The following is an 18,189-nucleotide window of genomic DNA, read 5'->3' on the forward strand; positions in this document are numbered from 1 at the left end:
ATCGAGTTTGGCAGCTACCTAAAATAAACTGTGAATGTCGACAATTTATTATCTTCAGAAGAACTTAGACCTACACGGGAAAAAAGCTAGCAAAAACGGAAGTTTATTTCCTTGCCCTCTCCTCCCCCAATTTTGTTTGAGGACATCAAATGAGTTTAAGAGGAAAATAGTCAAAAATAATTTAACTCGAAATGCATTAATATACAAAAAGCAATAACTAACTAAATTTCACGACTCAATTTTGTTGCACACCTTTAAGACTTGGCAAAAAAATCAAAAACAATATTATTAAAAAAAAAACTTTTGAACACAAACAATTAAGTCGGACAGTTCTTGAAAGAAAATGTTATATTAGGTAAACAACAAAATACTTCTGTCATTTATTCATAAAAAATTCACAAATGCTTGACCTTTACATATATATAAAGCATATTCACTAGTCACGAGAAGAAAATATTAAACGAATAAAACATTTGTTAGGGACAAACTCGCTAAATAATTATATCATATCACATAAATAATTAAGGGGGGGGGGGCAATCCAATTACCCGTCACCAAAACTTAGTTCAAGCGGCCATTTAAGATTAAACTATCCGATTAAATGAGTGTGAAAATGTTGAAAGTAGATTGGATATTATTGCCTTTATATTTCCAACTTTCAGAAGGTTTCCGTCATCTTCACGGAAACTTCTTTTTCCAACATTTTTAGCATAATTAAATACAATTCATTCGCGACACAACACTGTTTAAAATCTTAGTGTTTCAGAACTTGGAAGGCTTGGACCGTTCACGGAAAAAAACTAAATCCGGTTCTCTAATTGGCCGGACACAACAATTCTGACCAATCACAAACATGAATTGAGTTTTCATATTTCCGACAGGAAGCCAATCTAAAACCGAATGAGATATTTTCAAGGAAACTGATTTGACAATATTAGTAAACAGTAAATAAGTAAACATGAAATGAGTGAGTAAGAATTGTTGACAAATACATCCTGTTTAGACGTACTGCCACAATCGCGGGTAAATAAACAGCTACATAGGAAGATAATATAAATACTAAAATATTACTATTTACAAAAATATGTTCAATGTCAAAGATCGGAAAAAATTCAAATAATTCCTTTTTTTGACATTTCAGACGATATTGAAAATTTCACCAATTTCTGAAATTTTGAATGAGAATAATAATCCTACGACCGTTCTGACGAGTTTCTCTCTAGGTCAAATAATATCAGTTTGTTGAAAAAAAAGTATTTTAAACTAATTTAATGTGATTTCAAAAAATCTAAGACCATCGCAAGCTTGAAATTGAAACTTTCAGATCAATTTAAACTCGAGAACAATTAAATCAAATTCAAATTAAATTTGGAACACCGAGAATTGAAAACTGAATCCTTCCAGTCGTGTACTGTGTGAATTGTGTACATATAACGTACATAACTGGTTGTGTACTATGATTATGTACTAAACTACTCCGGGAAAACATCGGTCCTCTCTCTCTCGTTCAGACCAGCCTTCAAAAAAGTAACCTTAAGTTAAACGTATATCTTTAATCTGTTCAGAACGAGCTCAGTCGGTTCTTTATCGACCATGGTGTTTTCTTATAATTTGTCGGACACTGCTGAACCCCTTTCTGTCCCAGAGCCCGCGATTTAAAGCTTCGGCTCGAATCTTAATTTTTTAGACCCATTGGCTTGACTTAGGGTGTCAGACCCAATAAAAATAAAACAGCCCTTGGTTGGTTTTAGTGGAGAATTAGTCTCAATGTTGAGTCTTATTATAATAAAATCCCTCGAATCCGCCAATTCCAACTATGAAAATCCGCCAAATACGATACTAAACAGAAACTCAACTCTGTGAAAAATCAGTTTCATCTTGAATCCGAAAGGTCGAGTCTTAAATTAGTCTCAATGACAGCTTATTTTCCCGAATTTTTAATCGCGGGCTCAGATTTCCTTATTATATCTTGTATAGTTCCCTTGTATCACCGAATTAAATTTAATCCTTTGATAACAGTTGATGTTAAACAGTTAAACATTTTAAAATCAAGTTCTATGTAGCTGAGTTATATATCAATCAAAAATTTTAGCCTCAAGATCAGTAAAAAATTTGAGCGAAATAATGTTGTAAAAATAACTTCAAGAAGTACCCCCCCCCCTCATATTACCAAACAACCAAAAAATGTAATGTAACACTTGATGTTTATTGATTGCTAAATGCAGTTTTTCTATATTTTTTAGTTTGTTATGTTTGGAGATATACCTTAGAAAAAGGGGTTTATGTCAGTCTGCCCACTCTCCGGCCATCCACCAGATCCTCCATTCATCTATTCGTTTGTACATTAATAATTTGTTAATTTATTCACTCACTTATTCATTCATTAATAATTATCTATTTATTATCTATGAATTATCTATTCATCTTTTCTTATTTATTATTTAATTATTCATTTATTTATTCATTTATTTTTTCATTTAATCCTTCATTTAATTATTCATTTAATTATTCATTTAATTATTCATATAATTATTTTTTCATTAATTTCTCTATTCATGTATCTATTAATTATCTAATAATTCCTTATTCATCCTTCTATTATTTATTCATTCATTCATCATTCATTCATTATCACTTCGTCTTTTCTTCATTTATATATTAATCATTTGGTAATTTAATCATTTATTTATTCATTTGTACATTAATAATTTGTTAATTTATTCACTCACTTATTAATTCATTTATAATTATCAATTTATTATCTATGAATTTTCTATTCATCCTTTCTTATCATAATTTATTCATCTTTTTATTTATTTATCTATAAATAATAAATTCGTCTATTCATTCTCGTATTATGTTAATATCCTTTTATTCATTCATTTCATATATTGACTTATCTATTAATGTAATCACTATTAATTACAGAGAACTGGCCGTCGACAAAGTTAACAATGAAATCGGTTAAACAAACTGGTGTTCATTGGTAGTTTGATATAGTGAATAATTCTGACAATTACGTCAATTGCTTCATTAGCCGAAATCCGAGTCACTTTTATAGAGAACCCACGATTTAAAATAAGTTCTCATTATTTCTTCATCAATCAAATCTTTTAATATCACCTTGTTGAATCGGACATACTATGGAGGGTCACTTAAAACTACGTCTATAATCACAATTTTATCTACCTGTGGTTGTCCGCCTGTTCTCAGCTGATTAATGGTGGGTCGGGGGGCTGCTGCCGCCTAAAAAATCAAATATTTTGAAAGCTTTCATTAAAAAAAAGAAATAATTAATTCTATCTGTCCCTGATCATGCATTGAGTAAAAAATGAGCAAGCAGCTTCAAATATTGCCATGCAAGCGGACATGCCAAGAAATATCTACACCAGGGAACAGCTAAATATTGCAGCCTTCTCAAATTTTGGGAGGAGACCTGATTTATATTTAATTATTTTTGTCATGCACTGCACCGGTTAAATAGAATAGGAGGCAGCTTCAAATATTGCCTGCATGGCGGAGGCCAAGCAATATCTACACCAGGAAGCAGTTTAAGTATTGCAGTCTTCTCAAATTTTGGGAGGAATTCTGATGTACATATTTCTTGGCATAAAAAGTTTTGAGAAGTATCAATTTGATTAAGTGTAAAAAAATACAATTTGCTGAATCATTTAAGCGATAAAGTAAACTTTCATGTAAATTACATCTGCATTACGTTAAAAATGAAGACAATCATTGTTTGCGCGTTATAGTTTTCCTATTTCATTGTAGGGTACAGAGAATGAAATTAAATACTTAGTGACTCAAAAAACATGATTTCTAAGAGAAGACTGTTACCAGTCTTTTGTGGTATGGAGTACGTATGTAGAAAGAATTTAGGTCTTGCATTCGGTCCAATTATAAATTTTAAATTACTACATAAGCAACCAAAAAGCTATCAGAAATACTATCAATCGTATGAGTAACAGCACGAGAAAAAATGTAAAGATAGAAGTTTTGATTGTTATTTGTTTTGCTTTTGTAGTAATTTAAATTAACAAAACGTAAAGGGTAGGAAGACATCTTTAAATCAGAAAATGTATTTAAAAAAAGTTTTTGAATGGAAAATTAATTTCAAAAGAAAAGTTAAAATACGAAACTTTTTTTCAGATTTTTATTGTTTAAAAGTTAACTTAATTAGTTCAGTATTATATTTTTAAACTGCAACAATACGATTATTCCAAACCCCCGCCCGTTCTAAGTAAAATGATAATGAATTGTACAATCTCATTTTTCAGATAATAAAAATATTATGTTGACCTCGTATTCGAATTAAATGCAAAGTATCAATTCAGTAATTAAAGGTGTAGAGTAATTTTCTAATCTTTTCCAAAAACTGCAACGTTCAGTTCTTAAAGCTTCATTTATTAACAACGCAAGATTCTTAAAATCTCCGTTTTGTTAATATAAAAAATCTCCGTTTTGTTAATATAAAAAATCTGCGTTATGTTAATATAGAAAATCTCCGTTTTGTTAATTTAAAAAATCTCCGTTTGCTAATATAAAAAATCTCCGCTTGTTAATATAAAAATCTCCATTTGTTAATATAAAAAATCTCCGCTTGTTAATACAAAAAATCTCCGTTTTGTTAATATAAAAAATCTCCGTTTGTTAATATAAAAAATCACCGTTTGTTAATAAAAAAATCTCCGTTTTGTTAATATAAAAAATCTCCGTTTTGATAATTTAAAAAATCTGCTTTTTGTTAATTAAGAAAATCTCAGTTTTGTTAATAAAAAAAACACATTTCAAATAAGATCTTTTGGACCAATTATTGATATTATGCAAAGCAAAGCAAAATGTTAGTGATAAAAACATGCACAATTTTCATGCAACACTTTTAAGCATGGTTAATTTGTATTTTAAGTGTGACGAGTATTTTAATTTATTCACTTTTTTATTTCAAACTTAGATATAACGGTTATTTTTTCCATGTGTTACATTTTGTGATTGGGTTCAGAAACAGACAAAAATTTTAAAACCAACCTCAACTTTCAAATTTATTCTTTTCCCAGAGTTCAGTGTTATAATGCAATAGTTTATAGAAAAATGTCTTAAAACATCAGTCCCCCGTCTCCCTCCATGAAAATGGAAATTAACCACATTTAATTTTCACAAAAAAATGTTTATTCGAGGAGTACATCATTTAAGGTTAATTAGAAAGTCCCATTTTTTTCTTGATAAAATAATTGTTTGACCAATTTAATGTAATCCACCAGATTTCTGAATTGGACAATTTGAAATATTAAAGTCTGAGGTCTTTCATTTATTTTCAGTCATTCAAGGGTTATATATTTATTAGAAAAACCCCTCCTAACATGCTAATTTTGAGGGAAATTGATTAAATTTTAAGTTTGTGTGTGTGTGTGTGGGGGGGGGGGTTTGGTCTTACATATGTGGGGGGAAAAGGCAGCTTTTTAACACAATGCAGGATGACCCAGAATTTTCAACTTTGAGCGCAAAGTTAATTCAATACATCTCAATGGCCCCATTTTCTTAAACATTTCGTTTAAATCAACTGATCAAATCTACCACCCAGAAATTTTAAAGCAGATTAAAAAATAAAAACAAAAATTTTAAGGGACTGATCACCTATTAGAAAATACACTTTATTACCAACTTCTGGAATTAAGTATAACGCTCAAAAATGTTCATAAGGGCCGGAATAATCAATACAATATGTCAAAATAATTATTGCGCCAAAAAAACGCGATGGTTCTGTGGATTTTCTCAGAGATGAACAATTCCATTAAACCAAAAATACCTGAAAAGGATTTGGCTGTTCTCCAGCCTAAAATTATTATTGTTATTTTAATGAATACTAGCTAAATTATTTTTAGCATTTAATGATCTAACTATTGGACAATCTATTTTAAAAATGATAATCCGAGTTTTTATGTTCTTACACTAAGAAATACATATCTCTTGAAAAACATTACTCTATTGATTACTTTTACTGTTGTAGTTTTAGTCCATTTTTAATCGATTTTAAAATGTTAATAAAGTTGATGAAAATCTGAAAGATTTTGGAACAAACGAGTTCCGAGTCTGTTATGAGTTCAACAGAATGGGGACTAGATTTGGTGCTCATTCTTGTTACCGTGAAATACAATATTTTAACTAAATAACTATGATTCTTTCAATATTTATGTTAAATGGATTTCAGGCTTTAGTATGTAGACAAAATGTAGTAACATTTGACGTTATATTGAAAGTTTCTATTTGTTAAAAAAAATATTTTCATATCTATACAGTGCTCCCAATATCAAATGTGCATGTAAAAGTACATTAATGCAATCAGTAACAGGGGTGTATATTTAGAAGTATTTAATATCTATATAAGCTTTTTTTTAATCAATTATGTGCTCCCAACCAAAAAAATTTGTGCAAATTAGTGAATTTTTGGACATTTTTTCAACACTATATACCCCTGCAGAAAGCAACTAAAAAAATCGATGAAGAATAAAACACCAAACAGTCCTAAATTTCTACGAACGTTATTTCTAAAAACGAAAAAAAAATTAAGATTCTAGAAAAAAGTAAACAATAACTATTTAAAGAAAAACCAATTTCCTTCAAATAAGTGCGTTTTTACACTAGACAATAGACATCTCGAATGAATTCGATTTTAAGGAAATTGGTTTTTGGGGGAAATACTTAAGAAGTTCTAAAAACACAGAATACGCACTATACTTACACAATATATTCATTACCTTTTATATTAATCTTCAAATAACAAGATTGAAAATGGTTTCAAGGACCATAACCTTTTTGTTTTAATTGAACTGACATTTTTTCTTCTTTTTAAAACTGTGTGACCCAAACTTAATGTATTTCTTTTAAGAATCAGTCGTTTTTTTCATTATTCAAAAAATAAATATTATATATTTCCCACTGAATTGTTCAATTTAATAATGGTAAGACCTCCCAACTAAATTGATTGATGGACAGTGGACACCTAACGCGAGATCGAATGTCAAGAATAGCGAGAAGTATTCATTAAAAAAATTGCTAGGGTCTCTAGCCCTCTGATGTGTCCGATTTACAACAGTTCCCTTAACACCTTTTGACTAATAAGGTTTGTCGGACCAAACTTTCTTAAAGGGACAAAAAATATGTATTTTCCATGAAGTCTCCTTATGTTCAATTTTCAGTAATTTCAGGGGACACAAGTAACGGATCAGCTCTGAACGCATCGTACATCGGGCTTTACAGGAATTCAAGAGATTCACACACGGAGATCTCTGTACTCAATAAAAAGTCAAAGGCTAAAAGAGTACTGCTGTAAATCATGCATTCATTATTTACATGGAAATTTAACCCCACCTGGAAAGGGTTTGGTTGCTCGGCAAATGGGTTTCTTGCTAAAGCCGCAGGTTTGGCCTGAAAAAAACATATAATTCAGCTATACTTAAAACACATATTTTTAACAAACTTAAACTACACCATTAATAATATATGTATGAAGTGCTTAAGATCCGGATCCATTGGATCCGCAATATTTTGGCTTCCTGGATCCGGATCCAGATCAGCGAAAATATGCAGATCCATGGATTCGAATCTAAGGGGCAAAATATCAACCAAAAAATGAAGAAAAAAAATGTTTATTCTCAACCCCAAATCTGAACTATTGTAAAAAGATATTGTAAAAATTTCCTGATTTTTGAATGGTTCATCAAGTTTTAGCATAAAAATAAGTGAAAAAATAAGACAACAAATTTGAAAATTCTGCGTTGTTAAAATAATTCAGAAAACTATAAAGAAATAACCTGGATCCGGATCCATTTTTTTCCAGTGCAGATCCAGAACCCGGATCCGCATAAAAATTAAATGGATCCTAAGCACTGTAAAATGTATGTATATCTAAGTTTGAATAAATCTTTAAAGTAATATCTCAAAATAATAAAGCTCTTCGCTCATATTTATTTATATGCATGTTAGCTATAGCTGGTCAAACGGCTTGACCAAATAGGCTGAAATTTTTTGAGGGAACACGAGGGTGCCCTGGGTGTAACAAAAGGTAAAAATTTTTTTTTTCCAAATATAGAATTTTTTACCATTAATATTTTTTTAAGTTTTAAAATTCCACGGGCAACGCCAGGAACTTCAGCTAGTTATTAATATATTAATATACAATTCTCAAAAAACAACAAAAAAAAAAGAGATAAAAAGCTTTGGTAGACAACGATTAAAGTTATTTATCGTTTGATTCCCACTCACTTAAAATTTCCCTCTCTCAGTTCTATTACTTATTAGTAAAGTGGGATTTATTTTTTGAACCAATTAACTATCCAACCTGAATTTTATGCATTAATGCTCAAATATGTATAAATATTTCTAGACCAGTTCAGTTTTTACAATTTAATAGTTAATTAACTTGACTTAATTGTCTAGATTGACTTGATTCAAAAAGTTTGTTTAATAACCTTGACTATATTATCAAAATTGACCAGATTCCAATAAATTGTTTGATTAACATGACTAAATTGTCCAGAAAAACTCAATTCAAAAAGTTTGTTTAATTACATTAACTGAATTGTCTAGATTGACCACTTGACCAAATTGTCTAGATTAACTAGATTCGAATAGTTTGTTTAATTACCTTGACTAAATTGTCTAAGTTGACCAGATTCCAATAGTTTGTTTAATAACCTTGACTAAATTGTCTAGATTGACCAGATTCGAATAGTTTGTTTAATTACCTTGACTAAATTGTCTAGATTGACTAGATTCGAATAGTTTGTTTAATTACCTTGACTAAATTGTCTAGATTGACTAGACTCGAATAGTTTGTTTAATTACCTTGACTAAATTGTCTAGATTGACTAGACTCGAATAGTTTGTTTAATTTCCTTGACTAAATTGTCTAGATTCGAATAGTTTGTTTAATTACCTTGACTAAATTGTCTAGATTGACTAGATTCGAATGTTCACCAAGTAAACTTTCAACTCCTTTCTTCGGTTTAGCTCCAGTGTACATTCCAGATCCATTCTGAAATTTAAAAAATATCATGTGAGAGTTGAATAAGTTAAAATGACACCAGCATTCACTAGTCGTGCAATAAAGACGACATTTTTGTTGTTTTGGATCAATGAAAAATGGCTTTTATACTGTGCAAAACACCCCATCTAAAAAAGACACAAAAATATGAAAGGGGTTTAAAAAGCAATAAGTACATATTTCAATATCTCAACTATTATTTTCCTAAAATACCCCCAAAAGACATTATTCAAAATTTTTTTTAACCCTAAGGGGCATGGTGGTAAATAATGGGAAAAACCCAAAAAAAAATCGGGGGAAATACTTCTTTAATCGATTAATTTTAACCCCTTTAATTAAGGATCTACCTGCTGTGTGGAAAGTAAATCTATTCCTCCTCCCATTGGATCTAAACCAGCGAGGTCCCAAGGGTTTCCAGCTGGAACATTTAAACTGTTATTTATGTAAATGTATCATTTACTCTCAGACAAATTTCCATTGATTCTAATTTGTCTGAGAGTAAATGACATTCCTTTTTAAAGAGGGGATTCAATGATAAACCCGAGGGTTTGCGGATTTTGCGGATTTTCAAAGTATCTTTCAATGAAAATATCCCGGCGGGATTAAATGAAAATTGTTGCATACCAAAAAACCAGCTTTTTATAAAGGAATCTGTAATCAGTATATTGCATTGCAAAACCCTTCTATTACATATCTTAAACTACAAAAAAAATCTTCAAGACAACTATAGCTTAATAACTAAAACAATAATTTAAAAAAGTAAACAATTAATAATAAACATTCATTTAACAAAAATAAAATAAAAAAATTAGGATCTTAAAACAATATGTATAAAATCTACCTACAACATTTAAAACCTTTTTGATACATTTTTTCCGTAAAAAAGGAAAACTACGGGTTTTATCCACCGTACATTCGATTATAAAATATTTTTAAATGTTTTGTAAAAGGTGGACAAATTTAGCTACATTTACACGTTACAAAAAAACATAAAATAAGCTTCGAAGTAAATAAATAAACAAACTTAAAGCACAACTAACACATAAACTAAATCTACACCCATTCAAGATTAAGGCATGTCTAAAAAAACCACTATTTTAAAACCTTTTAGTCATCATATAAAAACATGAAATACAAAGTTGTGTATTTTAAAAAAAATTGTAGCGCGATTACACTACCCCCTGTCTCCCTCATGCATAAGGCTGTCAATAAAATCGCGTAGAAGGGGTTAATATAATCGCGCCACATTTCATGTTGCTTTCCAGTGATGACAATCAAAGGGTTTGACTAAGCTAATTTGTGCTTTTGAGCCATACTGTAAACTTGATTCTCACTGACGCTAAAACCAGCTGAGTTGGCAGACAGTTTAAAAAGTAAGAGTTTATATCTTTTCAATGGAAATGTTTGCATCGAAAATACCAAATCCTGTTTGCACCAGCAAAAAATACAGAAGCAAATTAGAATTAAAATAACAAAGATAATTAAAAAAGGCGATCTTTAATTTTTTCCCCAAAAATGTTATTGAGTATCACAAGTCGTATGTGTGTGATATGTAATAAAAAACCAATGGTTCGCTTAAAACTTTTTTTAAATTTTAAATTGTTAAAAGAAAAAAGACTGGTGAAAAATGTATTTGTGCATTTTTATGAAAAAGTGTTCCGTAGTTTCCTGTTTCACCCGTCTCTTTTATTACATTTCAATCCTTACTTTTCATAAAATTTACAAAAGCAAGTGGGACTTACAACATTTAACATCACACTTAATAAGAGGGAATATATATTTTTTTCATAAATTGTTTTCGGAGCTTTATTATCCTCAAAAATCAATCAAAAGTTTAAAAGAAAATTCCTTAAATAGAAAAATAAGTTGGAAGAAAAATATAATTTTTTAAGAGAGGGGAACAAGGGGATTTAGCTAGAAAATATATATCCCCAAACATAAACTAGAAACTGCCCACTAATGACCGCCTACACTAACTAAGGACCACCCACACTAACAAGGACCGCCCACTAAGGACCGCCCACACTAACAGTCTCCACCCCCACCTTGACTGATTTTGGAAGGGCTGTGAGCCTGAGATCCATTAAACCCAACTCCAGTCAACAATTCCAAATTTCCGCCTAATTTTTTTTCATAATTTGTGTATTTTAAACTATTCAATACAAGTTTATTCACAATCCAAAGTTTTGTGTTTTTATTATTTTTGTTTTAAATATTGATTAATAATGAACTAGGTAGGAAGCCATACATTACTGATATAAAATTAATATTTTGATAAGCATTTCAAGTGCAATATATTTGAACCCGTATATTAGTATACGAATGAACATAGAAATGAAGAAAAGATTGAAAGAATGAACTTTAAAAAATAAGAGTATAATGACCTGGTTGTGAGAATATATCCTGTTTTGCTGGAGATGTATTGTTAGAACCTCCCCAAGGTTGGGGGGAGGCGGTGGGAGCAGGGCCTCCCCATGGCTGGGGGGACACTGAAGGGGCAGGGGCACCCCAAGGATCAGCCAAAACTAAAATTTACGTCATTACAGCTCTGATCTTTTAATAATTCCGTAAGAGGGATAAATAAACAAAGATCTGAAACCTACCCTGTGGCTGGGGGGCGGGGGCAGGTGCTCCCCAGGGATCCTGGTTTACACCTCTAGAAACAGGAGCATCTAAAACTGACAAAGCAGCAGGAGCGTCTAGAGCTGGAGCTCCTCCGCCCCAAGGATCCGCCGGAACTGCAGCAGAAGCTCCGCCCCAGGGATCATTTGCTCCGCCGCCTTGAGGAGACCAAGGATCCCTAGAAGCGGCTGTCCGCTGTGGTGGGGCTGGATTTCCGAAGTTAAGATCTACCAGGTCGTCTAGTGCATTTTTCTTCTCATTCTAGAAAATAGAAAATTATATTTGTTGTAATATTTTCATCAGAAATACATATTCTTTCTCCCCCCCCCTCACACATCAGAGAGGGGAGGGGGAGGAGGCTAGAGGGAAGGGGAGGAGGCTAGAGGGAGTGGGAGGAGGCTAGAGGGAAGGGGAGGAGGGAGACTGGAGGGAATGGAAGGGTTAAAAAAAGGTGAAAGATTATACCCCTGGAACCTTGTCCGCCTCCTCCTTGCTCTTCTGAATAGCGAGAACCAGCCTCATGTCATCACTCTTCTTCTTAGATTCCTCGGTCTCAGCCTCCTCTCTAAATAGAGGATGGTAATCGAATCTGGACATTTTTAAATTTCAAGTTTTTTGGAGTGAGTCGAATTTTGAACCAAGTTTAGGCCCTAAAGGGAAATTGAAATCCTAAACCTAACCATTAGAAAAAATTAAAATATTTAGAAGGAACAAAAATGGCTAGCTTGATTTATTTTAAGGAAAAAAATAAAAAGGCATTAGTAAGATAAAACACAAAAATATCTTAAAAATATTTTAATATTGGAAACCTGAATATGTTTAAACGGTACCTTGACATAGCTAGAGCCAGCTGAAGCTGTAGTTCCTCCTCGCCACTTGTCTGAGGCCTAAGGTCATCTAGTTGGTGGCTACTAGTATAAGGTAGAGGGTCAGTTCATTATACAGAACTTTTAATTGTCCCAACCACCGAAACTGGCGCCACAAAGAATGAGATAAAAACAAAACAAAAAAATGAAAAGTAATAGAACTAAAGAGAGAAACTAGTTTTATTGTAAACAAATAACAAAGATAGAAGACAGGTGTTTGTTTACAATTACATTAAAATAAAACAAGTTCTTGAGATACGTCATAATAGTATGTAAAAAATTCATATTCGGAACTCTTTAGTTATATTACTTCTGTCTTTTCAGCACAATTTGTGATTTAAAAAAAAACGGTTTAAAGCAGATCGAATATACATGCAATATATAAAATTATATATTGCTATTGTATTTAGTTCGATCGAATATACATGCAATATATAAAATTATATATTGCTATTGTATTTAGTTCGATCGAATATACATGCAATATATAAAATTATATATTGCTATTGTATTTAGTTCGATCGCCTTTACCATCAATTATTTAAAATACAACAAAATAAATATTCTGATATAATTTCTAATATCTAAAACACATAAAAAAAACATCCACTATTCTAGTGTTTTAAGGCTGTATAACTTTAAAAGACCAAAAAAAAACATGGTATATTTTAGTTTACATATTTCACAAGAATGATAAATCCCGTAAAAACTTCAAGTTGAAGGGGCCGACTGTTGAACAGGAATTTTTCGTTTAAAAATACAAAAGGGACAGTATACGTAATTTCAGTTGAATCTCAGCGTATCCGACATGAGATAATCTTTATTTGCTGAATCCAGAAGAGTACATTTTATCATTTTAATAAAGTGAAGTTTCACCACTTTCACCAAGGTGCAAGATAAATTTTAATGAAAAAAGTGCATTTCACCAAATACGACTATTCCAGAGCTAGTCAGTCAAAAGTAAATACGGAGAATGCATTATGCATTTTCAGTTATTCTTGAGACTTATGGGGATACTGTATCACAAATTTTTCATTTTCCCAAAAAACTAACATTTAGGAATAAAAATATATAGGTGAGAGATATTCAAGAAAATATTTATAATTACGAAATGTATATGATCAGGGACCAATAAGAAATTAAAGTTATCTCAATGAGTGTAGGTGTCAATCTGAACTGAATAGGACTGTTCAATTCTGTTACTTGTTTTTAAATCAATGTAAACCCAACAATATCTGCATGGTAAAAAAATTAATTTTCAAAACTTCTTTGAAAGGGGGAATAATTGTAAGAACTGAAACTGTGCTCAATCTCTAATTTTCAACTTCCTATATCTTTGCAAACTAAAGGTGTAAATCTTTGTTAATTCTAATCTAACTGTCTGATCTTGCAGACTTCTTAGTTTGATAAATTTAGCAAAGATATACGAGAAAATTTCAGTATGTGAAGAGAGAAATCTTTTCTTTAGGACCAATTGGTTGGACCTGCACAAGTGGACTAGTACAGTGTACAGTGTACAGTTGGACTTGTACAGTGTACAGTTGGACTTGTACAGTGTACAGTTGGACTTGTACAGTGTACAGTTGGACTTGTACAGTGTACAGTTGGACTTGTAGTTTACAATTGGACTTGTACAGTGTACTGTTGGATCTGTACCCAAAACAATTTATAGTTTGACCAACCTGGCGAGTTCTATTTCTGATCTAGGAATATCGTCTCGATGATGGTCCATTGGAGAGTGCATATCTCCCATAAATGCTGTATCAGACCCAATACCTTGAAAAATGTATAAAAAAAAATTTCTAAAAAACAAAGATTCTTCTAATTTGCGTTATAATAATGATACATCTCTAAACATTATTATACTTTACTTGAATACTTTTTGCTTAACAAAATCCTTAATTTCCCCCAATTAATTTTTAAAAACCCCCGGGCATAAAACAAGGGGGAAATCTTTCCCCTGGTAGGATATTATCTACCTGCAGTAGACTGCGCAAATCTTTCTTTGGCTTTAAGAGCACGAACTCTTTCATTCTTCAATCTTTCATCATCCTGAAATCCAAAAAATCAAGATTTTTGGAGATGTCCTGTTTGACCTCGATCTTGGCCATGACCTTATACCATAACCTCAATCTAAGCCTCTTTTGACCTTAACATATTGACAGAAATCACGCAAATACACTTTCTTCAAAAATCGTTGATCACACCTTGACCTAAATTTGATGTAAGAAGTGTAAAATACACAGTACATAGGACAGACAACAAGATCTTTAGATGAAAGAGTGAGAGAACATATTGGTTACATTAGAAATCTCCATACAAACCAGCATACAGGAGAACATTCTAACCTTCCTGGACATAAACTCTACCATCTAAAAATTAGCGTACTGGGGAAAGTTTGGGGAAGTTTACTTGAAGTACGAGAATCTTAATACATCAGAGATTTTATGACTAAACTCAGAGGAATGAACAGAAAAAAATAGTTTTAATTAATTGTTAACTGTAATTCAGTACGTTTTTAAAAAAAGAGTTTTTTATGTCCAATTCTTTAAAAGGTTTAAATACCCCTACTTAAACAAGCCGACCCCCCTCCCCCGCCCCCTGATTTACGTTAAAGTTCCTTAATTAGATCGACCCCCACCACCACTTTATACTCGTACATATTAACAGTTTGTTTTTAATCTTCATGATAGAAACAATCTCAAGGAATAATAATTGTCTTATAACGTTCTTTAAAAAGTCAATATTTGCAAATTATCTTTTTTTATAACATAACCTGAATTCGTTTCCATTTTGTCCATTTAAAGGTCCATTTTTTAAAATAATATTTTTCATTTGTTTATTTTCTTGTGGTTTTTAAACATTTTTTACTATCGATTGTAATGGTTACTATATCGTTAGATTTGACGAGGTTCAACCCAGACCGAAATATATTTTCAATAAAATGTGGAACTAACACCTGCTTTATTTACTCTACACAGTACACAGGTTTTGTCCATCCCCTTCACCGAATTTTAAATTTGATATTTTATCATTTTCCTCCTATGTTAATCTATACCAGTCAACAAAAAGACTTTGACATTAAATTTGACCTTGACCCATTACCTTTAATAGGGCAACCATTGATTTTGCCTTTTCTCTTACATTTAACCCTTGATCCTGTTCATCATCAGATTAACATATATTTTAGTATGAATTTTATTTAGTAAACAATGAACCATGTAAAGTGTGTATAATTCTTAATATTAAGAAAGGTTTTAAGTGAAGTTCGATGTGTTGGAAAAAAATTCTAAAATCTACATCAAAAAGCATGTTGTTTTTACCATTTCTAGTACTTTTTAGCCAAAATTTCATTTTTCCTCTAAAAATATTTTATAATATTTACTGTGCTTTAAATGTTACGTTAGACTTTTTCCAGGCTTTGAGTAGAATTAATGAAGCGTGACAGTTGAGTATTTATAGAATTCATGAAAAACTTGAATTTCCAGAAACTGTTTATCTAACGTAACAGTGCTTTATTTGAAAATTTCAACTATCCTGTATTTCGATAAAATGTTTTATATTTGTTAATTTCCTTGTTTTCTTCTATAAACTGAAAATCTTTTAGAGTTTGAATAGAGAACAGATTTTCTTTACATTGCTGGGCAACCTAGATATATATATACTATATTTATATGTAACAAAATAAGTTTATTACTTTTGATTGTCATATTGTTTTAAGTTAAATGTCCAACCATAATGCAACCAAAAATTAATTTTTTAATAAAAAAGTTTTTGTTAGGGTGCTTTGGGCCCCCTCATCGGCTAACAATTTCAGCTTTAAATTCAAAGCTCTTAAAGTCGCCATTTTCATTCATTAACAAACAAAAGTGTTTATGGATTTATCTGTTAAAATTGGCGCATTTCCAAAAATAATAATTGTCGGCATTTTTTAATAGACAAACCACCGTTAGTCAAATAATTTACCTTCTCGCTCCCAGTTTTAATCAAATATTCCAGAAGAACTAGAGCTTTGTAAACATGTCTCCAATTCTTGCCACTGTCGTTAATCCTCTTCCAGACCATCTGCATGATCTCAGAGAATGCGATCACGTTGTAGGTCAAATCTGCTATCTCAGCCATCTGTGTGCTAGAAACAAACAATAAAATGATCTCTGTATGATCTCAGAGAATGCGATCACGTTGTAGGTCAAATCTGCTATCTCAGCCATCTGTGTGCTAGAAACAAACAATAAAATGATCTCTGTATGATCTCAGAGAATGCGATCACGTTGTAGGTCAAATCTGCTATCTCAGCCATCTGTGTGCTAGAAACAAACAATAAAATGATCTCTGTATGATCTCAGAGAATGCGATCACGTTGTAGGTCAAATCTGCTATCTCAGCCATCTGTGTGCTAGAAACAAACAATAAAATGATCTCTGTATGATCTCAGAGAATGCGATCACGTTGTAGGTCAAATCTGCTATCTCAGCCATCTGTGTGCTAGAAACAAACAATAAAATGATCTCTGTATGATCTCAGAGAATGCGATCACGTTGTAGGTCAAATCTGCTATCTCAGCCATCTGTGTGCTAGAAACAAACAATAAAATGATCTCTGTATGATCTCAGAGAATGCGATCACGTTGTAGGTCAAATCTGCTATCTCAGCCATCTGTGTGCTAGAAACAAACAATAAAATGATCTCTGTATGATCTCAGAGAATGCGATCACGTTGTAGGTCAAATCTGCTATCTCAGCCATCTGTGTGCTAGAAACAAACAATAAAATGATCTCTGTATGATCTCAGAGAATGCGATCACGTTGTAGGTCAAATCTGCTATCTCAGCCATCTGTGTGCTAGAAACAAACAATAAAATGATCTCTGTATGATCTCAGAGAATGCGATCACGTTGTAGGTCAAATCTGCTATCTCAGCCATCTGTGTGCTAGAAACAAACAATAAAATGATCTNTAAGAATTTACAATTTTTATAATATTTGAAATAAAATCAAAGAAATAAATAAAAGATACCTGGAGGGACCCCATGGATCATTGCTGGTTGCTGCCCGAACCTTAACCTACAAATGGATTGTATTATTATATTTACACAATAGATTAATTTAACTTTAAGGCTCAAAAACGTAATTAGGGGAGGGTTAATGGTTAGAGGTAACATTATTATTTTATATCAAAAGGGGAAACATAAACAATCGGACGCAAACTGAAATGTTTACCCAAAAATTCAGAAAAACAAACATTTTACAACAAATAATATTTATATAACGGGATAATTTTCAACAAAATATGTTTTTCACTGTTTACTAAGTTATTAACAAAAATATAGTAACCTGAGCGTCGGTGTAATTGTGAGCAACATTTTTTATATTTCTTCTCAATCCCGCGATACTCGTTGCGGCCATTTTAATGAACCCCCTTGAACAGTCTTTTTCAAAAACCCCTTTTGAGGTGTTCTCAGCTTAACACCAAGTTTATTGCAATCCTTCTCAAGTTTCACTTGTAAATAATAATCTCTTATCTTCAATGCGAGATTATTAAATAAAATTTTCCGATAAGAAATCTGAAAATAATTCATTCAATGTTATTTAAAAAGTTTTAGGAGAAAGATCAAAGGCATTTGGGATCCGTCCAAGTATAAGATTTTTGGACCCCCCCCCCC

At 31.6% G+C, this 18,189-nt stretch overlaps 1 protein-coding gene across 6 annotated transcripts; it reads right to left on the reverse strand.

The window, feature by feature from the left end:
• Nucleotides 1-523: 523 nt before the first annotated feature.
• LOC111708697 (epsin-1) lies at nucleotides 524-18,109 on the reverse strand. 6 transcript variants are annotated; one of them, XM_023482156.1, is made up of 19 exons: nucleotides 17,861-18,109; nucleotides 17,544-17,590; nucleotides 16,495-17,458; nucleotides 16,103-16,177; nucleotides 15,634-15,687; nucleotides 14,508-14,580; nucleotides 14,211-14,304; nucleotides 12,493-12,549; nucleotides 12,128-12,227; nucleotides 11,644-11,923; nucleotides 11,425-11,565; nucleotides 11,086-11,160; nucleotides 9,388-9,458; nucleotides 8,933-9,031; nucleotides 7,366-7,422; nucleotides 5,804-5,830; nucleotides 3,190-3,246; nucleotides 2,266-2,329; nucleotides 524-1,517 (listed from the first exon to the last, which is right to left on the reverse strand). In XM_023482156.1, exons 3-18 carry the CDS (start codon nucleotides 16,648-16,650, stop codon nucleotides 2,267-2,269), a joined length of 1,479 nt encoding a protein of 492 aa, XP_023337924.1. In that variant the 5' UTR covers nucleotides 16,651-17,458; nucleotides 17,544-17,590; nucleotides 17,861-18,109; the 3' UTR covers nucleotides 524-1,517; nucleotide 2,266. The 6 variants fall into 6 exon arrangements, with proteins under 6 accessions (XP_023337924.1, XP_023337922.1, XP_023337923.1 ...); XM_023482154.1 differs by having other exon boundaries at nucleotides 12,493-12,570; XM_023482155.1 differs by having other exon boundaries at nucleotides 12,137-12,227; nucleotides 12,493-12,573.
• Between the last annotated feature and the right edge of the window lie 80 nt (nucleotides 18,110-18,189).

The sequence above is a fragment of the Eurytemora carolleeae genome, unplaced genomic scaffold (assembly GCF_000591075.1).
Source record: "Eurytemora carolleeae unplaced genomic scaffold, Eaff_2.0 scaffold863, whole genome shotgun sequence".
NCBI classification, from domain to species: Eukaryota; Metazoa; Arthropoda; class Copepoda; order Calanoida; family Temoridae; genus Eurytemora; species Eurytemora carolleeae.